Below are 22,228 nucleotides of genomic sequence, written 5' to 3'. Positions count from 1 at the left end.
ACAATGGTGGAAGATGGAAATTCGTCAAGATTCCTAAGACGCCCAGAAAAACCCCCAATATTTACGGTTATGTGAAGCTGAATAGCCCTAAATCACTCCTTTATTTCGGAATCCAAAAAAAAGCATGAAAGGAGCGTTTTTTATAATAATTATAAAGGAGAATGATGTCTGTAGATCGATACTCTCGTTCCTGAATATAATAGTTTTTAAAACAAAATCTGAATGCCGGATAAAACTGCAGACAGATGCTTCGTCGATCTTGAATGCGACATGTTCTTCAAAATTAGCATTTTAGTTGGACTGCATTGATTGATTGCTATGCATGAAGCAATTTTTCTATTTTCATCACAGGAAGTTTTGCGAATAATTTTCATGCAACGGTTTTAAAATGTCGGGTGTAATTAAACGAGTTGATTTATTACAATAACTGCATGAAACACAATTTCCAGCGTGAAATATGATTATTTAACCAATTCCGATCACGTGTGGAAATTTAATTTTCTCACCTCTCCTCTACGCGACCATAAAATTGACTCACATCTATGTGAAAGCATTCCCCGAGAGAAAGTAAACAAAATCCGGCTGGAAAACCCCGTGATGAGTTAGTAAGATTGCAAGAGGGAAACACCGCTTTACGTAACTTTTATGTCATTGGACTTGAAATGAATCGGTCAATAGCACTGAATTTAGAAAAAATCTTGCAATAATGTTGCTGGAGTATAGAGATGTACCTTTGTTTGTCTTGAAAATGAAAATGTGATTGTTGTTATTTCTTGAAATTCTCCTTGTCTGTTTTTCTTTTGTACAGCAAGACAGCTCCCGGGAGTCTTTAAACCACTCTCTGTCATAATTCAACCCTCCATGCGGGCTGTCTCATTTCAAACATAACCGAGCGAGTAATTCCAGATTAAGCGATTAAAATCGGGACAAACTCGTGTAAATCCCATTTCTATCCCCAATAACGTGTAAAATCAACCTAGATCTAAAACCCTTAAAATCACATTCTGTATTGAAATCGGGCTGTGACCTTGCTTAAATTCCAATATTTATTTATCCTCATTTTTATATCTGTCGTGTTTATTCCGACAGTTCCAATATTTATGGAGTTATTGGGGGTGGAATTGCGGAGACATAAATAATATTGGAGATTGACTAGACGTGCTCTATACTCATAACTAGAAACTAGGGCTAGCTTCATTTTTAGACTGGATATGTTTTAGTAAAATGAAAATAAAAATAAAAGCGCATGCAACAACATTCAAGATAAGTGCAAAATATAAATATTTCAGTGACATATTTGTTTTGCAGCTCCTTTCAAAATTTGTATTGTTTCGTACGGTTGGGGAAAATATTGGTATTTCTTACAACAATTTGAGCAAGAAGAAGTTTCAAATTCTCTTTTGAGTATTTTGGAAAATTGTCTCGTTATCTATAAATCCGACCAAATCTATAAAGAACAAAAACGTTTACATATTTTTTATTTGCGCATCCACCATTTTCAAAACTTTTGTGTAAATTTTTGTTTTTCTATTTTAGTGTATTTTGAGCAATCTTTGTTTCTTTGGTCAATAATATAAAATTTATTTAAAATTTGACAAATTTTAGTCAAAAGTAAGTCAACCAGGATAATTTTTTGATACGATTTAGGGAGTGACCCATCATATACTCAAAACAACGCCTAAATTTTGTACATTTCTTAATTTTTTAGATAAGTATTTAGTAACTTCCACGTTTTTATCAAAAACAGCTAAATCTAATGAAATTCACACCAAGAAGAAAAAATACCTAAATAAAATCACATTTCATGTATTTTTAAAGAATTGTGTCTTGCTTTTCTTAATACAATTATTTTAAAACTTTTTGTCCTTCTGCACCAAGAATTTTGCTTGATAAAGAAAGTCCTGCTTCAAAGTCAAAAACTACCAGAGTTACAAAATTTTATAGAAAACATGTGTAAATATTCAGTCAGACCAAATAAACATTGATAAAATTCTTGTCTTGTTCTAAAATTTTATAAGTCAAGAACAATAAGACCTGTAAATTTCATTGTTTTATTATTATGTAAATATATCAAAGTTCAAAATTTAAAAAAAAATGTGAAATATTATAAATTTGTATAAAAACTTAAATTACTGTTTCTTATTTTAAAATTATGCAATTTAGCCCATTTAATAGGAAGAGCAATTGTTTAAAAAGAGGCAAAACAATTAAATCCATTTCATTAGATACCGAGCCATTCAACAAAAATGAAAAACTTAGATTTCAATCATCTCGATAATTGAAGATTTACCTTTGAGATCTTTTAAGATGTAATTAGATATTCATCAATTTACTTTTTCATGATTTAGAAGATGGTATCTTATTGAAAACAAACAAATAAAACAAATTTTTAAAATTATTTGTTTGGCGCATCCACCAATTTTACAGTATTTTATAAAACTTGTATTTCTTCTAATTCTCAGGTTATTAAAAAAATTCCTCGATTGTGTGTTTTCGTAAAGCCAAATGTTACATAGAAATTCAAATATATTTCCCAAGAGTTAATGAAAAATAGAAACGCAGTCTTACTTTTTTTCAAAAAGTTGCACAGATTAATTTTAAATTTTGCATTGGTACTTATCGATTGATTCTAACTCATTTTTTGTTATCAAAATGTGAAAAATATTCAAAAGTCTTAACCGAATTCCAGTTATATTTACAACCGTTTGAAAAGCAGTAAAAATTCAACTGAATAAAAAAGCCTTTAGAAGTCAAAGCTATTTTAAAGACTGAAAATCTTTCAAAGAATTAGATCAAAAATAAAGAATTACGTCAATTCAAAGCAATTTTTAGAAAATAATAGAGGCGACCAGCTTAATGATTTATCGGTTTGATTTTCACATACTCCTTCCAGTTTTGAAGCAGCTCCTCTACCTCAAATTTCTCCGAAAAATCCTAAAACAAATCTCACTTTTTTTTGGCCCGCAATAAAAACCCGATAAAATCAAAGATCCTCCTTCCCACCAAATTTGTAAACAATATTGCACCCAGTCATTGGCTCCTCAAGTTCACTTTTCCTTTCGTTTCGATTACCCAAACCACTTTCTCCGTTACTTCATCTGGACAAACCCTGCATCACCTTACCCTTGTATAAAACAGAACAGAATCAAGAAGCCGCCACATTCCGCAGCCAACTCGATTACGGCACTAGTACAGTTAGTGACCTACCTGCGTCATACCACATAATAATTGTGTGAGGAATCCATCGTGTAAATTCGATTCCAGAGCAATCCGTAATCATGTTGGGTGCTGTCAAGTGGTTATTTCTTTCTTGTTTAATCTCATTGGTGGCGCTGCAGTCGATAGGGCCTAACGAGAGAAGTTTGCCGCAGGAAGCGCAAGGTAAAGTGATTTGTGTTATGTTTTGAATTGGTTTAACGTCTAGTGTAGATAGGAGTTTGTTGGATTGGATCGGACTGGGTACAGGGCCGGACACTGACCCCTATTTGGCCAAAACCAACGCCGCTTGTTTAGAAGGAGACCTGGCGGAGTGTTTCAAATCCAGAGCGCTAGTGTCGTTGGATGAGTTCTTCAACAAAGTGAGTGGGGAATCAATTTTATGTTATTTCTCTACCAAGTTTGTTTAATTTTCCATTTCATATTAACAAAACCCTTTTAATATGCTTTCCGCCGTCCCCACAGACTATATTCAGACACAAAAATACTCGCTAACAATTTCATTAAAAGCTAATGGAAGCTTTTAAAGCTTAACAAAGCCTGTCAGTTTATTCCCGAGTTATCTAAATCTATATAAAAATATGGTTCCCCCTAATAAAACTCCGATATTTAATTAAAGTGTCTTGGGTTTATCTGGGCACTGAATTATCCCTTTCCTAACATCTGTCCTCACTCAGTAGATCCGAATCAATTTCAATTAAATTAGCCACACAACCCCTAAATCTGCACCCTTAGCAAACAGAAGGGTAATTCACAACTAATTAAAGAAAAACTTAATGGTTTCAGCCCCAATATCACCTGAACGATAATGTTAAAATCCTCCGAATGCCTCAATCCCAGCTGAGACAACTGTCTCAAGAGCAATATGAATACTCGTCGACTCCTCGAGCCGACGAATCCGAATGGGATCAGCTAGTGAAATTCGGAATGAGAAAAGTAAGTTTTAGTAGTGTGAAAATCGGATTTTCAGTGGTTGGTTCCAGATCGAGAAGTTCCTGAAATCGACGGGAATTGAGGTACAGTTCAATAATGAAGTTACTGAAAGAGGAAGGTATTCGCCTAGATTCATCGACGAGATTGCTGATGAAATTGATGTAATCGAGGATAAAAAGGATTCGCTTTTCAGTAAGTATAGCCATACAGCGAAAGGGAAAAATACGAGTCAACGCTCGAGCAAGAATCCTCTTGTCGCTTAATTAGATTTCTCATTTAGTAAATCTCTTTGACACCTCTAAAAAGCCGAACTACTAAATATTAATCTTCTTTTCAGAGCGCAAACAATTAAAGAAATTATTCATTCCGATGCTGATCATCTTGAAACTTTTCAAATTAAAGCTTTTACTCTTCCTTCCGTTGATCCTGGGGCTCGCCTCTTTCAAGAAGCTTTTAGGATTTTTAGCAATCGTCATCCCAGGGCTTATCGGCTACTTTAAGCTTTGCAAGCCTAATTTACAACCAACCAATTATTATTCAGGACCTCATTATAGTCCTGCAGGAGTGGGATATCATCCTCATTTTAGAGGCGATGGTGAATACGCTGCTGGGGCTCAATATGGCAGCAATGTTCATTTCGGAGATGACAATACCGCCCAACATTTGGCATATAATGGATATAGTCATTACAGGAATAATGGAGGTGATATAGAGGCTGAAACTGAAAGCACAAAGAAAAAATCCATCTTGCCTGACTCGTAAATAGTTATTGTGAGATTAGTCTGTAAATATTTATACTCATTTGTAATTATTTATTCCTCGTTTCTTGTTGTAAAAATGTAAATAAAAGTTTGAGTAAAACGCCGCTTTTTTGTGTGCGCAACTCTTTATACACGTTTGTACACTAGTTGCCTCTGTCTGATAAATTTATCACTGCATAGATTACACACGCAAAATTTACGGCACAATCAGTTGACAGCTCATTAGTATGAATCAAGCTTTAGCAGATAACGTCAGAACTTAGGCCACATGGGAACAAGAGCAAATTATTCCGCTTTAACCTTTTATCCAATAAATCTGGTTGATGGCAAGGGTCCAACTGAAAATTTTCAGTTGTTGAGTGGAGGCAATTGAAACATGACCCATTTATCGCATCAGAGTTTAAAAGGAAATAAATTTCCAACTCGAAGTTCAATTAAGGGAGATTCGAGCTTTGATTTTATCCAATTTTTTTGTTCTAGTGAGTTAACGGTTTTTTAGATAATTTGGGGAATTGGCACGTCGACAGAAGAATTGGGATTCTTTTATTGACTTTTTGTTTAATTATTAGCCGAGGGTGAACAGCAAAGTGGCAATTATTGAGACACAAAATAAAATGTATTGAAGAGATAAAAACAAAACTGCAGCGCTAGAAACTATTTTAAGCCCTTTAATAAATGTCTAATTAAAACTCAGTTTGTCTACTTTAATTTAAAATTGATGAAATCTCCATGTTGAGCCGCTCGCAGGATCAGGAAAACTTAATAAGCTTCCTTCTTTGTTATTAGAAACGAAGTATGATGATAATCCAATTTAAATATGTTCCAGACTCTGAAAAAATAAACGGTTTTTACATTGTCTGAAATCTATAAAAAGATTTTACCCGAAATCGTATTTCTAACGTGTTTGTAACTTAAAAGTAGTTTTAGAGAAAACTGAGACCGTCGTATTTGTTACATCTCAGATAATAGCGTGAAATTGTAGTTCTCTCTTTGAGTGATGATGATGAAGATTTGTGATAATGTGCAAGCAATTTGTGACGTTCACAGATTATCTAAAAGTGAAGGTTCACATTGCTGTAGTCATATTTCACGGAAATTTAAGATGTTTCCAGTTTTTGGCAATCTTGTATACCGGTTTCAGTAGGAAATAGGACGCCCCCGCATTTGGCCAAAAATCAGATTTTTCACAATTTTGTTTCGCGAAGTTAGGTGAAATATGAGTCTGTTTTTGATCAATTTACCTGCTTGAGCTTGAGCGGTTTTTAGGGAGTAAAGACGCAAAATCCGATTAAATCAAATATCAACAAAAATTGGAACCTTTGGGCGGATCTCTCGCTAATAAAATATTCAATTTTCACAGGAAAAAAATCTGATTCGAATGTCTAAAAATGTTTATATTTTAAAATTGTATCTTTTAAATACTGAGATTGCACCGATCGGTAAACTTCGTTTCGCCCTGTCAACAGAAAATCCGTAATTTTTTTTTAAACTTTGAGATTTTTTAACAAACAAAATTTTCAAAACAAAGCAGACACGAAAAGGTAACAAGTCTGGACATTTTCTCACTTAAAATAGAATTTAATTTTTAAAACTTAATTTATTAAAGAAAGTGAAAATTTACTCTTGCTGCCAATCAAGAATGAAGTGCTAATAAAATTGCATTGAGAATGTAGCGTTTGAAACTAATAATAAAATGGAAGTAAAAATTTTCCATCCTTCGCAGAAATGAAGTGTTTTCTAGCTCCATTTGCAATATTCGTGTCACTGAAGTATTTGAATAATGCAAGTAAAGCCATTAAGTCTGTTTTTGTTTAATGTTTGTACTTGTAAGTAAGCCACAGGCAACTTTAAATGCTAAATCCCGTTATAAGAAGCAATTTCATTTTTTCAAAGACCTTGTGTGTGTTCCAACTAAAAAAACCGTGGAAAGTCGCTCCTCGACAAACTTTCTTTACTTCCAATCTCCCCGTTCGAGGCAGTTTTTCCCTGTGCGAATTTCCCCAAGTTCCGGTAAACAACCGGAACTACTAAACACTTCCTAATCCAGGCCAGATCTCCGATCTCGTCTCCTCATCAATCACGAAAATCGTCGTGTAATAATTTTCCGTTGAACTAGATTTCCCATTACAATGTTTTCACCTGTTCTGAGCAATCCAGAATGTAGGTTAGTAAGACTTCTCCCTACGCTCGGTCAAGGTTGCTTGCCCTGCTTGACCCGTCCCACATAACGGCCCATGTGCCCTAAGGTCGCTCCCTCAACACGGAGATATCGATAGCAGAGCACGCAGCGAAACCACACAAGAAATAGCTGTATTTTCAACCACAGAAATTCGTTAATTGTTGTTTATATGACGACGCCAGATGGTTAATGGTTAGAAATGAGGTTGCGGTCAACTTAGCATCGCTGGATATCGCTATCAACTAATCGGTACCGGAAGAGTGAAAATGGAGCGGATATAGAAAAGTGCACTTTATGTAATTTTTGTTGGTATTGCTTCGTTTGAAGATGAAAGCATTTCGCTAAACGGTTACGCAAATAGCGTGAAATTGCTTTGTAGCGTCTGCTCCTGAAAAAGAAAGAGTCCGGGAGTGTTAAATCCGGTCTGCTTTCCATTTTAACCACGCCTTAATCTGGAGCCTTCTCACGATTATTTTATTAATCTTCACCCCGAAACCGAGAACCGTTGTTCTCTGTGTGAAAACGAACAAGTAAATGGGAATTATGTCGGTGATGCTTCTCAAACTTGACCTTAGACCCACTTGCTTCAACAAATCAGGGTCAATCATTCTATGAATGCGATTTTCGTTTCACTGACTCCCACCTTAATTAAAAGGAAGCTGCATTTTTATTGTTGTCGTAAAATTAACTGTTTTATAACAGGTAGCAGTTTGTAAACAATGTATTTAGTGAAGTAGCTTCAATTACGCGGGTGCTTATTGTTTTCGTTGAAAATTAATAAACACGTTAAAATTATCCGCTCTTCTAATTACGCAGCAGCAGCAAACAGACCCGAAGGATATTAGAATTAAAGCAAAAGGGACACAAAAATGTAATGGTGTCGTCCTCATACTCAACATAGTCTTGCTTACGGCTCAACTTTCTTAAGAAAGCCGCGTTTTCATGTCTACCACATTTCTAAAAAGTACTCTAAATTGGTCACCTAGTGACACTTGTGACCACGTGTGTCCAATTAAGAAAAAACGGACGTGATTCATTTAGACAAATTCTGACAAATTACGCTTTTTATACAATTCCGATTTTATCTAAGCATTGTGTGGAATAATAACCATTAAACTTTAATGTTGTATTTGTACCAGTTATCCACTTACACGATTAGTCGTAATTAACTGTCAGTTTTTTCTTAATTTTACAATGACAAATGCGAACTCTGCTTCCGTTGTTATTTTAATTAGATCAATTATTGCGATTAATTATTGCAAATAAATTTGCGATTCGAAATAAGGAAAGTATCACCTCCGGAAATGAACAAAAACAAAAAAAAAACTAATTTAATTAATTATAAATGTATCATTTAATAATAAAAATTTTAATTGAGTTCCCATAAATAGGTTTATGAGGACATTAATTAAATTAACTAATTAAACTAAAAACATGCAAAAAAATTGGCTTGGGAAAAAAGGAAGTCAACAATGTGTTTAGGTGAGACGAAATAAAGCGAATTTCAGATTATTATTTATCATACGAAACACAAGACAACTATGTTTGAGATTATTTATTTTCTTACAACATAATTTCAACAAAGAGTGAAGTGCCAGTTCCTGAAGAGCACCTAAAAATCTGTTAAAGGATGTGTAAGTATTCCTATGAGAACTAAAAACCTAGAAAAGAATTGATTTGGAAAAACAAGAAGTCCACAATGTGGCCAACAATAAGAACGAGATAACTATTCTTGAAGAGCACTTAAAAATTCGCTTGATATTTCATATTCCTGTAGAAACTAGAAACCTAAAAAAAAATTGATTTGGGAAAACAAGAAGTCAAAAATGTTACCAAAATATTTGTGTAAGGAAAATAAATAACAGTAGTTTATTTTAATAATAACAATGAAAAAAATTATAAGCAATGAGAACGGGATAGCTGTCCTCGAAGAGCCCTTGAAAATCCGCTTGATATTTTATATTCCTGTGGGAAAATAAGAAGTTCACAATGAGGCCAAAGTGTTCAGGTAAAGAAAATAAATACCAATAATTTATTTATTGTAACAACAATAAAAAAAAAATTAACGATGAGAACGAGATACCTGTCTTTGATGAGCACTTATAAATTTGCTTGATATTTCATATTCTTGTAGAAACTAAAAACCTAGAAAAAAATTGGTTTGGAAAAACAAAAAGACCACAATGTGTCTAAAGTGTTTAGATAAGACGGAATAAAATAAATATCGGTTTATTATTTATTATAACAACAATAAAAAATTACAAACAATGAGAACAAGATACATATCCTTGCAGAGCACCTAAAAATCGGCATGCTATTCCACAATCCTGTAGAAATTAGAAACCTATAAAAGAATTGGATTGGGAAAACAAGGTCCAAAGGGTAATCAAAGTGTTTTGGTAAGAAAAATAAATAACAGTTTTTATTTAATAACAATGAAAAAAATTATAAACTATAAGAACGGGATGCCTGTTCTTAAAGAGCATTTGAAAATTCGCTTGATATTTCACATTCCTGTAGAAACTAAAAACCTAGAAATGACTTGGTTTAGATAAACAAGAAGTTCACAATAAATGTGTCCAAAGCGTTCAAGTAAGGAAAATAAATAACACTATTTTATTTATTACGACAATGAAATTTAAAATTCAAACAATGAGGACAAGAGCCACGAAAATATACTTATGAATTCACATTCTTATAGAAATCAAATATATCTAAAACTTACCAAATTATCGCCATACAAATAATGAAAATTCCTTTTGTTTAAACAAACTGATGAAAAGAACACGCATCGATATTAACACCACAATAGTCACGAATTTACTGACAATACCGTTGCAGTTAGATAACGACCTTCTTCAATAAAAAAGCTGATAAGAGTTTTTCGCACTGTTCGGTTTCTTTCGACGCTATGTCATGAAGGACAAAGACAAATTTTGCTAATTTAAATCAGATTGAGAGTTTGGACGTCCGACTACGATCCCAGTAATTTGATTTGTTAATTTCTCACGATTTTAAGTTTTTAGGTCCGAAGTTTCAAAGATATGTATTTTTTAGATTCCTCAATTTTTTGTTACATTTTTAGATGTGAATATTTTATCTAAGAAACGTAAAATTTGTCGCTCTAATTACAAGAATCTAAGAACTGCGGAGATTAATAATTTCAGTGTCTATTAATTTAAAGGCGTAAAAATATGAGAATTAGAGAACACGGGAAATCATAAAAACCAGAAAATGTCAAGAAAATTCAATGTCTTTGTCTCTTAATTTATTAAACAAAACTTTCCAGGTCAACCTTTAATTTGTAAATTCGCTACGTTTGCGTTTATGAAAATTTCAGACATTACTTCGTCAGATTAACAAAGAAATTAGTTTTGTAAAAGTCTCATCCTCATGACACTCTTCTTGTAGTCTTACTTGCATGAAACAGATTCTTTAACTTTTCCTTCTAATTTCTTGGAAGGTGGATGGTTTTAGTGTCAGTTCTGCTGTACCCACAATTTTTCTAATTCCACTATAATCGCATTAAAAGGACAAACAAACTGCGTGGTAACGGATTTTCCGTGTACTGCCCAGAAATCTTCTTCTTACTGTATAATTTAGATAATTGTGGTGTTCCACAAACATCCCATTCTGGTCATTCTTTGTTGGCGCTATAATCACTAAAATTACGGACACTTCCTAATAACATATCGGCAACATTAATGTAATTAAGTATAATAAAACACAATTAAATTTACACCCAGTCCTACCAACCTTAATTAACAATCTCAGCAACGAACCCACGAAAACTCTGCACTAATCCCTACAGTCGTCTCACTGAAACTCACCACCGTTGCGTAATATCTCTCTCAGTGGAGTAATCCAACACAAGGGTTGAATAATTCATGTCACCACCTTTTTTCAATGTCACTCTGTTTATGGTGCGGTGGTTCATAAATTACAGGGAAAAAACGACGATATGAAATGTTGCAATGGTGTCTGACGCCACCCTATGCAAATTGTTGCGTTCGGCGTAAGGGATGTTTTATTCAGAGGGTTGGTAGTCGTGCTCTGAAAGTTGACAAAATATGCGTGTTGTTTTTCGGTGAAGAATGCAAGTGTAATTAGCTTGGAGCGACCTCAGGTGTACTTTCGTTCTCTTGTGCCATTGTGGAAGTTTGAAGGGTTTGGAATTTATTCATGAAGTTGGAATAGAGATTTTATCATATTTTTGCACGGTCATTTATGATTCAGAGGATTCCTTTCCAATTATCTAATCATGTATTGGGAGATGTGTGCCAAGAGACAGTAAACTTCAAAAACGTCTTGTTCTCTTTACGATCCTGAAATTTTACTTCCAATACAGTTCGATTCACTGTGCCCTACATACATGTCTGAAATCTTTTTTGCAGCAGCAAAAAAACTCAACGGTACAGGAAACGTGTAACAATTATTGATAACCCATCTCTTCGCATAAATTAACACTTTCAGCAGCCGGAGCCCACTCATCTCTAAATTAAAATATTGGTAAACATTAAATTTATATGTAGAAAAAATCTCTCCTATGCACTAGATAAGAGCTGTCCCACATTCCACTGTTCGCCTCTGTCGCGACCCAAAAAAATACCTCCTCATTTACCCGTAACATCTACAATCTCAATTACACCTTAACTTTTTATCTTACAACTGTAAAGTACTGACAAAAAATGGAGAAAGCAGATTCCTCCCAATTAACGAATTTGCAATCAAGACGAGGCAGTTTTTGTTCCAGCGAAAAACCACAAGCGTCACTTTTACTGAAAATGAAGCAGTGGAGGATCATGTGGTTCCTTATTCCACTTTCTATTTTTATTTTTTACCGACTGAGAAGAAAAAAATCGAGCTTTCACGTATCACGACGGAATCTGTGTCCGGTCCGGTTTCTCAGGCAATTGAAAGCTGCGTACAAGCACAACGTCTAACTTTATTGGATATAGATAGAAAGCCGATGCTCTTATAAAAGAATATGTGCATGTGCGCGGCTCTTTCTACATTGACAAGGTGCTTTCATGTGTTGACCCCGAAACGGGAAAAATGGGATTTTGTTGGAAGAAAAGACGAGTTTTATCAAAGTTTGACGTGAGGGAAGGAAAAAACACGATAACATGGCGTTGCTGAAAAAAGAATTGTATCTATTCATAAGTATAGATCTTACCATGCTGTGATTAAATCATCAAAGTTCCTTCCATACATGGTTTTCAAGTAAAAACGTAAATATTTAATGAAATATGTATCTTCACACCTTAGCGTTGTAAATAGTAAATATTGACAAAGAATACAGACTACCGAAAGAAGCTCAATCTCTTGCTGTTCTTTGACAAACATTTCAAAGAAAATTTTAACGGCTTCAGACGCTATTTAAACACTTTTCATGGCGATAATTTATAGCTTTAATTAATTTGACTAGTGTCAACAAGGTTTTGCATTGCGAGTCATTTCTAAAGCTGACTTGCTTTCTGATCTGATAAATCTGAATTCAAATCAGAAGGCTCGTTCTCTAGTACAAAATTTTCCAAAATGTGCAATCATCGACGGAATTAAACAACACCGAACTGAAGGAAAAACAGATTTTGATTCAATGGCTTGAATGTGATCAATGCTATTTAAGTTTTTAGTTGACCACCACCCAGAATTTTAAATGAGAACATTCTAAACAATTAAAAAAACAACATTCTGAGAAAATCAGTAAAATAATTCGTAATATTTTTAATAAAAAAAATAAGCTCTGCTAATTTTCTATTCCCAGTCATATTCAATTCAATTATCGTGTGTAGTGGCCCGACTCAATTAATTTTTGAATGCCAGTGCCGACTCTTTGATCTACAAAGCATTCAAAACTAGTTAACGGTTTTTCCAATGTATGTCCATTTTCACTACCGCAATGTTCAATAGAAGCGACCGTTAGAAAAGCTTTCATTCGTGTATTTTTGACATGTTCATACCTAAATACCAAAAACTACATATTTTTATTAAGGTCGCTTCGATTTCCATAATTTCTCTTAAATTTAAATACTTGTACAGTTAATAAAATTTAGTACTGTTTTCCGCATAAAAAACAATTAGTGCTTAACGCTTCGTAAAGATGGTTTTCAGATTAATTTAATTCACAGGTAAAATTCATGTTGAGATCTGCGATGACATAACGATGAAGCTTTAACAGAAATCTCAACAGCTTAATGTCACTCCTGGAGAAAGCATTGTCAAGAGCTTTGTGCGCGTTAAGCGTTAATAAACTGAAATTAAATTCAGCGAAACATTCATTTCATTATTCTCACCTGAACGCCAATAACTTGTGATTAATTTTTTGTCAACATCTTCGCTTTGAAGGTTTTAATTACAGACAAGATAATTTCAGAAACTTGTCTAGACTAATCAAAAGTTGCATTGGTTTGAATGTGTTCATTCTTTTTAACCAAGCACCTAGTTTACTTTTAATCCCACTTACCGTTTTCATAAGAAGCGCTCATCATTACCTGATAATCATACACAATAAACAAAGCTATTGTGTGAACTTGACTACAAAGCCGGTGAGATCGCTCAAAACTCAAAGAAACAAACCGCACATAAAACCGACTCCTTTATTATCTGTTTCAATAGCGTTACAACTTACATCATCTCGTCGCAAAAAGCTGCACTTTTTTATTTTGTCTGAAATTTCACGATGAGACTTTCATTACTGAGCTATTCCAACGAAAGTACTCCGGGACCCTCCGGCATCTTGGTTAAAACCCTATCAGATAATGAGACAAAAAGTGTGCCGCAGTAATTGGACTAGTCCGCAACAATATCGTTGAAAATCTCTAACACTATTAACCGTTTGCGTTGTTGTGACGAACCGGTTGAAAAAACAATCGAAATTGGGTTAAATCTAAACGCGATTACGTGGAAACGAAAAAGTTCGATGAGGTAATGGGGCAAAAAATTAGGAAAATTATGCATATTTTTAATCTCATTTTAGCAAAATTTGAAAAAGCTTCGGTCAATTTGGCATCACTTTCAATCGACGGGTTTACGAGCTCTTAATTAATTTCTTCTTGAGATTCGTGTCACATTGTCAATTAATTTTTTTCTTTACAGAGAAAGAATCCAATTAGTAAGGTGCCAACCTTAATCTCATTGTACTGATTAACATAAAAACCGCAATTCAGTTCTTGTTAAAATGATCCTCAAGTTCCTTCCGAACGCCCAAGCCCAAATTGCCGTAACAATAAAGTCAACCTAAATAAGATAACCCGGATGAGAATTTTCGTATCTAATAGAATTTTCACTGTCGGCGTAAATCATAGTGTTGACCTTCCTCCAACAAATCCAGCAAACAAGAACTCCCATCACTGCAGAGATACTTACCATAACCCTAATTCTTCAACTGGTCCATACGACACACTTGCAAAGGCGCTTCCGATGCTATAAAATCTTTACCACTACCACAGTTTCTTCATTCCTTTTGCAACCACGGTGGTGTACTGAGTTCTTTTATTTTATCAGTTTGATTTTGTTGCTGATAGAGAAATAAAAGTGATAAAATGAACGCTAAAGTGATTTGTGTGGTGTTATCCTTCGTCGTCCTAGCGACCGCAGGACCAGTCGTTGACGACACCAACGGCCATATAGACAACTCGGTGAGATTTATTTTTCACTCTGTTATCCTTGTTATTTATGATGTTATTATCCTGCCGAGGAGACGCTTTATTACGACGCATGAAATGCTACAGGACGATTTTAATTAAAGATGTTGGGTGCGTTGTATCTTGGATTTAAGAGGAAGTTTCTTAAGAATTTCCGGTATTTGGAATGCCTGTGGGATGTTTTCAGACCGAGAGTACCGTTAATTGTGTATGTGGTGGATTATACGAGGAAGTTAAGATACGATCGGGTTCATGAGCCGAGCACGTGCTACAAAAGAAATTAAAATTTATAAGATGGTGTCTCTTTGGCGTTCTTAAAATTGTGTGAAATTGTAATATAAATGATCACGTTCAAACCACTTAAAACACTTTGGCACGCACAACTGAGTGATAATTATTACTAATTAAATAAGATGAAATTGAACAACGGAGTCGCTAAATTTAAATTTCAACACGTAAAAAAAGGATAACAGAAAAACTTCATCGTTTTTATTTAAGTAACTCTAATTCTTCCGGAACTTATTTATACTAAGCTAAAGAAGAGATTTTCGTTTTTTAAGCTGTTAAACTACCTGCTCGAAGTGCATAATTAGCGGTCGCCGAACCATAAAGTTTCAATTAGTAGTTTAAGTAGAACCACAGACGCTCGTAAAATAAACACTTTAAAGATGACTCAAAAATTTCCAGTTCTAAAATTTATTGTACCTGTTTTATTAGTTTAAATTAAATTTGATCAAAACAACTTTATTTACAACAGCCTAAAAAAATGGAGCAGTTGTACCGGTTTGCGAATAATTTACATTTTTATGTCAGGAAATCTACTCGCCAAAATTACGGTCACCTTAATTCAAACCTATAAATTTTTGTTTAGTGGCCAAATCGAGCGTATGGCGTTTGCTCAGCCTCTAATTGCCTATAAAATCGGTAGGAGAGAAATTAGCAATTAACGGAAGTATGTTAAGTAGGAGTTCTTGCCTTTATTAGCATCAATGATTCCGCTTTAACAACACATCAGTTGGCAATAAAGAATTTAACATGTCCAGGTGCACACCGGCGGCTCGACCTTCGAGGAATCTCTTCTCAAGAAGCTGAATACCAAATGCATGAACCGCGATATCAGTTCTTGTATGATGCTGAAACTCGTGACTTACTTCAATCGTATGCTCAAGAAGCAGTCCATCGAGTTCGGCGATGTCGAAATCACGCAAACCTCTACCGAGACCATCACCGCTGATACCTCCAGGTCGTTGGACACGGAAAACATGTCCGAAGAAGCACAACTCAGCCAAGTAGTCGCCGATAAAATCTACAGTTTCCTGAGGACTAGGTCGCTGAAATGGAAGGTGGGTTACCTTTTGACCTGAGACCCTGAAAAGCTTTCATCCGTGACCCGACATGCGAGTTGCATTAGCATTTCCTCAACTTAATTAGCAGTTCTAAAATCAGAACTGTTTTTAATTTAGGTGAAAGCATTTAGGGAAAGAATGATCACATTGAAACCACTTATGGATTTCGATTTTGAAATAGCGAAATAATCGCGTTAGTGGCTTGAATGTGAATATAAACCACTTTTTCAATAATGTTATTTTAAACTAACGATTTACAGATTATCGACGGCGCTGACGTCGTAATTTCCGGCAAGGGCGAGAAAGACGGCGGCTTCAACCTCGGTCTTTCTCTCCGACCAACTCAAAGCACCGAAGGCGATGCCAGAAAGAAAAAAGACAATTCAATGGGGGCTCTCATCGCCGCCGCCGTGATGAAAATCGGGCTTTTGAAAGCTTTGGCGTTCAAAGCGCTCGTGCTTCTCGTAGGCAAAGCTTTGCTCGTCAGCAAGGTATGTGCATTTTTCTTCTCATGGAGCTTAGTAATTATTTTTTCCTTTTTGTAGTTGGCGTTAGTGTTGGCCGCCATCATCGGCTTGAAGAAGCTGTTGCATTCAGAAAAGCACGTAACTTATGAAGTTGTTGCTCATCCTCATCACGAACACCACGACCACCACACCAGTGGCGGCGGTCATGATTCTTACGGAGGTGGATGGGGACGGAATTTCGATGCCCAAAACTTGGCTTATCGCGCTCAAATTCCACAGAACTAAGCAAAAACGAGTTTGAAGGAGTGACGCCATATTGGCGCTCGGTTTTTAGTATTCTATTTATTTTTATTTATAAGATTGTTATTTCTCGTTTTTGTAATAAATGTTGCACTGCTCGTAGGAGGTTTAATTCATTTGAGATCACAATAAATCACGGCCATAAATCTGTCGCCTTGTCAATGGAGCGAAAGCTAATGTTCGAAAGCAAAACAAAGCTTTCATCTTTTGAAAGCTCCGTCTCAAACCCTATATAACTTTATTTAATTACATGACAGTCGTTTAAGTTATTACGACCCCAAATTGAATTACTTGACGCGATTTTTACCAAAATTTATTGTTTCAAGGAATGCCCGCCTGAAACTATTACGATATTTACAAAGGACTTACTTCAAGTTTAGAAAATCCACTTCGCATTTGAAAACACCGATCGGCAAAATCCAGAAACTAATTCCAGAAACTTTTTAGACTTCCACTAGCAATTTATGTGGAGTGTTTGAAGCCCTTTAAAGGCAAAAAGAAAAGTAAGCAAGCGTCTCTAATTAAAGGGTTTTGTGGAATTAAAATGTTTGGCGTTTGAAAAAAAGATTACCGATAAATGAACGTAAGAAAACGTCTAAAAAGACATAAAGAAATAATGCTCTAAAAAACTTCAAAGACAAGCAGAGAATCGTGAGTGCAAATTTTCAGGACAATTTAAAATTCGACTTAGATTGTATCTGAGAGAACTCTGTGTCTTTGAATGGATGAATTAACAGAATTTTAGTTTAATAGATAATTAGATTCAAACCTCGTCAAATTTTGAATTTGCTCCACCAGCAACAACCCCACAACTGCAAAACACATTTATTCTCAACAGACAAAAATAAATTAAACAAGTTTCAGCAAATCAAGAGTTGGAATACTGATGTATAGTCACCAGAGGCACTTTCCTCCTTTTCGTGGCGTCCCGACGTCTGGCAACTTGTTGATTACTCGAAGCGTCCGGAAGCGTTGAATTGCTGCCAGATATCTCTGTAGCAGCATAATCGATTCCTTCGGGAAGATTAGCTAACGACTGGTAAGCAGTGGGGTAGTACACAATTTCTACAATTTCACACTATATTTTTTAGAAACTCACAATTGCACAATACCTGGCGACAGCTCTGAAGGAGATGTATGAAATTCTGGAAGATGTTCCATCTCCAGATATTGAGGACTCGGGTGGTTTTCTTTCCCACGGAAAAGTTTGCTCACGACGAGAATTAAGGACGTGACTGCGGCTAATTTCGCGACGATTAGAGCTTTAAGGACTAAAGCTCCGACTGCTGAAAATACGACGGCGGTGAGAGTGGCGATTTTGTAGCCGATTATTAGGCTGAAGGCGTTGGATTTTTCGCCACGAGCTAGAAAAGACAAACACTCAGAGGACTGACTGATTTAGTTTGCGACGTGGAATAATGTTGAAAGGGAGTTACCATAAAACACCCTTCATGGATGTTCACGTGATGCTTTGTTTCATTTACATGTTTTCTTTCGAATTTCTGAATAAGAGACATTTCTACAGCAGACAAATCTCGCAATGAAGTTTCATTGTATTTCCTACTGTTTATTTCAATTCTCAATATAAATGCAAAATACAGAAACCCTGGAATTATTCATTTTACTGAGCTTTCGTGCCTATGGAATTGTCGTAAACACAGTTAAAATGATGCGCAAAAATAGAATAAAAGTCGATAATGGCAGACGAGCCATAGACGAGATAATGTTACGAGCGTTTAGATAGTTAGTCTAGTTGTGATGATGTAAAAATGAAGCCAAAAATGTCGTATAAATAATCTTATCAACATTTTAAAGCAAGAGCTGTATAGGCGATCGTTTCCTCCTCGAACTTTTACAACCTCTTCAAAGCACATAAACAAGAACACATCAATTTGAAAAATTTGAAAAGTTCACCTTCTTCCTCATAAATTCTTAATAATATTTACCAGTACAGCGACACAATTTCAAACTTAAATTAGAAAAAAAACTCCCTTTTCTCCCTCCCCATTAATTTAAATTTCCTCACAACTTCTCCAACTCCAACAAACACCACAATTGATGAGCGGTCGTCTCTCAATTAACACCACCAACCCCTCAATTTATCTCACCTTCTCCAAATTCGGGAGTGTACAAATCCACCTCCAAAGCCTTCCGTTGTGGAATTTTAGTCACACCAACACCATATCCCAAATAATCCATCATAAGCGAGTATCTCTCCAGAAAAGTGGAGTTTTGATAGCGCGAGTTGGCGAGATGGAGAACTAAACCATCTCCTAAATGCCACCCTCTTGGGGTGAGAATGTCTCGAAACCAACCACCACTTGAGGGGTTGAATAAGCACAGTATAACACCGCCAACGAGTAACCGCATTGTGTTTACGACAAGGAGCTGTACTTGAGTTTTATATTTTTACACCTGATGAGTAAATATGATTTGCGTGTTGATGCAGGATGCAAAAGTGCGATGGCGTGCGGAAAATGTGACGATTCATTGAAGAAATGTGTTGGGGGTAGTGGAGGGTGAAGTGTTAACTAGTCGTTTTTTTTCACTAGATAAATGAGGGGAAAAAGTGACCTGGAATTTATGAGTGGCGCGAGGATTTCGTGTGAATAAACAGAAATAGGCAACCATATTTACCTGGCGCATCCACCATTTTTCAATAATTAAGTTTTCTATAAAACTTATCCGAATATACAATGTAAAAAAATACTTTTATTAAAATTAACTCGAATTTAATCAGCTGTAACAAATTTTAGCTAAATTTTGAATAACAGAACAGAAAAAAAAAACAAAGCAGGCATTTTTTTTATTTTAAAATTTTTTGTTATTTAATTTGAGTGTCAGGCTAACAGCACTTTGTGAAACCTCTAAATTTTATAAGAGTAGGTATACGCTTCTTCAGAATGAAATATTGCGCTGCAATATTGGTTGCATACTTAACATTCTCTTGGTTTTACACATTAATCTGTTATAATTAAGTTTATTTAATTAAAAAGTGTCTCCTAACACAAAGGCCCTGCTTTCATCACAAAAGCAAGAAAAAGTTGCCTTTTCAAACACTAGAATTTTATTAAGAAAAACGAGAAATATTCTGGCATTCTCGCGTACAAAGAAATGAAAAAAAGTGTCTAAGAAACTAACACAATTACCAAGAAAGTAACGATCAGAATATTAAAATAAAATCCCTTTTCTGAAATCTGTTTTCAACCCTCGGTGACTAAGTAAATGAACTATATGCTAAGCAAGTCTTAATAAAATGACACGGACAGTTAAACACTGAGAGAATTGTCTCGGATCATTACTCTAAAGATTCTCCTCAAGAAACAGACAATTGTTTCATTTTTCAGCTCTTGAAACGTAACGTCTTCAATTAGCAGCGTCACCTTGCCTTTTGAGACTTTTTTTCCGCAAAAACTTATCTCGCGAGATAAAAATTCATGCGCGAATAATTTTCCTTTTCATTAGTGCTTTGTGTGGCGACAATGGATCTATACAACGTCTTGGGGTTGCTGGCAACAGGGACTTTCGGGTTCGTTCACTCCCATAGTTTATCAACAATTCCGGTGAATTATTTCAGGTCTGTTCATTTGTGTGAAAAGAAGCATAATCAGGAAAAAATCGTCGTGAAGCAAATCAAAAACATCGAATTGAATGAAAAAGAACGAAAAACAACTGTCAACGAAGTCGCCATTCTGAAATCGCTCGACCATCCTAATATAATCGAGTACTATGACAGTTTCGTCAAGAATGGGAGCTTATACATCGTCATGGAGTATGGAAATAAAGGAACTCTGTTCGAATTTATAGCCAAAGCTAAACCGAATCGATTCCGTCCACAGGTAACGATAGTTTTATGTATGTTTTACAATCCTTTGTTCGCCTCTTTACAGACTGTCATGAACTTCTTCAGTCAGATCTTGATGGGACTCAACCACATCCACTCTAAAAACGTCATCCATCGCGATTTAAAATGCGAAAACATCTTCATCACCGGGAATAACAGCGACGTTATTAAAATCGGAGATTTCGGCATCTCAAAAATCCTGTTCAAGTAAGTTCACTCTACAGTTACCAGTTACACTTCATTTGCATTTCAGAGACAAAAACGCCCATACTGTTATCGGAACTTGTAACTATGTAGCCCCAGAAGTTTGCGATGGAAAACCGTACGATTCCAAGTCAGATATTTGGTCTTTGGGCTGTATTTTATACGAACTCTGTGCGATGGAGAAAATGTTCGACGGACCGGTAATAACCGCATCCTGTGAAACTCATATGAGGAATTAATTTCAGATTTCTAATGTGGTGTTAGCGATAGCCACCGGGCGAAGGAAGCAAATAGATGTCAATTATTATGGCCTGCAAATGCATCAACTTATCGAAGTTATGTTAGAGAGGGATCCCAAAAACCGACCGGATACTTTGAAGCTGATGAACTTGACTGATGTTTTTCCGAGTATGCATGCGCTAACAACTAGTTTGGGGTGTATCTTGCCCACCCAAAAGTTTAATTTTGAGTAAAAGTTTGTTTCAATAAAGTTTTTTTGCCTGTGGAAACAATTTCCGTTTGCGCTGCTAAAATTTAATGTACAATAATTACCCTGCTCTTTTTGCTTTTCGCTTTTCCGAAAACAATGATCACTTTTCCGTCCCACTTGTCCACAAAGCCGAGTTCAAACAACTTCATATCCATTTTCCATCAAAATTTTCCACATTTCCGCACGTGGAAATAAAAGTCGTAATTCCCTCTCTCGACCAATTTTCAGAATATTTCAGATTTTATTCAGCCGTTTCCGATTACCCCCGTCATTCAAATATGAACAAAACGAGCAATGGAAAAATCTCAATTAGTAAGCTTTTGATTTACATTAAGAAAAGTCGATTTTGTTCAATTTCAACGGGTTGAACATTCAGAAAACTCTCCAAACAAGCGGATATTAGAATTGTGAAGTTATCTGTAATTCACGGTGGTCGGAGTAAACAACCACACAATAGAAACGTGTTTTTTTACCGAAATGCTATCTTGTCTGGCGACTTCACCTTTTTGTCCAATTCCTGACGAGTGCTCGCTGGCAATGTCTGAACTTGAGTGTATGTGCACAGGCAATATTTTCCGCTCCTGAAAACACACTCTTCTTGGAACGGACGTCTAAATAAATCACCAAAAGCATGTATCTTCCAGTTCTTCGACTTTTATCAAGCCTCATATATTTATACTAGCTCATCCTTAAGGCGGCGGAAATTGGGTGGTGTTCGAAATGCGGTTAACCGCTCGAAATTTCACCTAACGTAGTTTTTTTCAAGCTCCATTCAAATCGGAATTGAAAGAATATTTTTCCATACATATTGAAATGTCATGAACAGAGTCTTGCTATTGATT

At 35.4% G+C, this 22,228-nt stretch overlaps 4 protein-coding genes across 4 annotated transcripts; 3 read left to right on the top strand and 1 right to left on the bottom strand.

Annotated features, from left to right (window-relative positions):
* The first annotated feature begins 3,208 nt into the window (after positions 1-3,208).
* Positions 3,209-5,010, top strand: Osi2 (DUF1676 domain-containing protein Osi2). The gene is made up of 5 exons (XM_088045538.1): positions 3,209-3,381; positions 3,430-3,578; positions 4,003-4,152; positions 4,200-4,341; positions 4,487-5,010. The coding sequence occupies exons 1-5, from the start codon at positions 3,279-3,281 to the stop codon at positions 4,909-4,911; spliced, it is 969 nt and encodes a 322-aa protein (XP_087901664.1). The 5' UTR covers positions 3,209-3,278; the 3' UTR covers positions 4,912-5,010.
* Positions 5,011-14,633: 9,623 nt separating this feature from the next.
* Positions 14,634-16,833, top strand: LOC148168179 (uncharacterized). The gene is made up of 4 exons (XM_088046051.1): positions 14,634-14,729; positions 15,779-16,078; positions 16,342-16,572; positions 16,627-16,833. Exons 1-4 carry the CDS (start codon positions 14,634-14,636, stop codon positions 16,831-16,833), a joined length of 834 nt encoding a protein of 277 aa, XP_087902177.1.
* Positions 16,834-17,716: 883 nt separating this feature from the next.
* LOC148168178 (uncharacterized) lies at positions 17,717-19,167 on the bottom strand. The gene is made up of 3 exons (XM_088046186.1): positions 18,957-19,167; positions 17,961-18,212; positions 17,717-17,913 (listed from the first exon to the last, which is right to left on the bottom strand). Exons 1-3 carry the CDS (start codon positions 19,048-19,050, stop codon positions 17,717-17,719), a joined length of 543 nt encoding a protein of 180 aa, XP_087902312.1. The 5' UTR covers positions 19,051-19,167.
* A 1,150-nt stretch (positions 19,168-20,317) lies between these two features.
* On the top strand, positions 20,318-21,369 carry LOC148168177 (serine/threonine-protein kinase Nek8-like). Its single transcript, XM_088046057.1, has 4 exons — positions 20,318-20,687; positions 20,739-20,899; positions 20,946-21,096; positions 21,142-21,369. Exons 1-4 carry the CDS (start codon positions 20,331-20,333, stop codon positions 21,367-21,369), a joined length of 897 nt encoding a protein of 298 aa, XP_087902183.1. The 5' UTR covers positions 20,318-20,330.
* The last annotated feature ends 859 nt before the right edge of the window (positions 21,370-22,228 follow it).

Source organism: Gnatocerus cornutus, chromosome 9 (assembly GCF_029298725.1).
Source record: "Gnatocerus cornutus isolate USDA-ARS CGAHR chromosome 9, icGnaCorn1.1, whole genome shotgun sequence".
Lineage (NCBI taxonomy): Eukaryota > Metazoa > Arthropoda > Insecta > Coleoptera > Tenebrionidae > Gnatocerus > Gnatocerus cornutus.
The sequence above is the reverse complement of the archived record's forward strand: the minus strand, read 5'-3'. Positions and strand labels throughout refer to the sequence as shown.

What these genes read in the sequence shown, in the direction of transcription:
- LOC148168178 (XM_088046186.1), bottom strand. Translation starts at nt 19,050, where the DNA reads ATGATGGATTATTTGGGATATGGTGTTGGTGTGACTAAAATTCCACAA. An exon ending in CACTCCCGAATTTGGAGAAG is followed by an intron (nt 18,213 to 18,956) that starts GTGAGATAAATT and finishes TGTCTTTTCTAG; the next exon opens with CTCGTGGCGAAAAATCCAAC. An exon ending in TCCTTCAGAGCTGTCGCCAG is followed by an intron (nt 17,914 to 17,960) that starts GTATTGTGCAAT and finishes GTGAAATTGTAG; the next exon opens with AAATTGTGTACTACCCCACT.
- LOC148168179 (XM_088046051.1), top strand. Translation starts at nt 14,634, where the DNA reads ATGAACGCTAAAGTGATTTGTGTGGTGTTATCCTTCGTCGTCCTAGCG. An exon ending in ACGGCCATATAGACAACTCG is followed by an intron (nt 14,730 to 15,778) that starts GTGAGATTTATT and finishes TAACATGTCCAG; the next exon opens with GTGCACACCGGCGGCTCGAC. An exon ending in AAGCTTTGCTCGTCAGCAAG is followed by an intron (nt 16,573 to 16,626) that starts GTATGTGCATTT and finishes TCCTTTTTGTAG; the next exon opens with TTGGCGTTAGTGTTGGCCGC.
- LOC148168177 (XM_088046057.1), top strand. Translation starts at nt 20,331, where the DNA reads ATGGATCTATACAACGTCTTGGGGTTGCTGGCAACAGGGACTTTCGGG. An exon ending in CGAATCGATTCCGTCCACAG is followed by an intron (nt 20,688 to 20,738) that starts GTAACGATAGTT and finishes GCCTCTTTACAG; the next exon opens with ACTGTCATGAACTTCTTCAG. An exon ending in AGAAAATGTTCGACGGACCG is followed by an intron (nt 21,097 to 21,141) that starts GTAATAACCGCA and finishes AATTAATTTCAG; the next exon opens with ATTTCTAATGTGGTGTTAGC.
- Osi2 (XM_088045538.1), top strand. Translation starts at nt 3,279, where the DNA reads ATGTTGGGTGCTGTCAAGTGGTTATTTCTTTCTTGTTTAATCTCATTG. An exon ending in TGGATGAGTTCTTCAACAAA is followed by an intron (nt 3,579 to 4,002) that starts GTGAGTGGGGAA and finishes TAATGGTTTCAG; the next exon opens with CCCCAATATCACCTGAACGA. An exon ending in TAAAAAGGATTCGCTTTTCA is followed by an intron (nt 4,342 to 4,486) that starts GTAAGTATAGCC and finishes TCTTCTTTTCAG; the next exon opens with AGCGCAAACAATTAAAGAAA.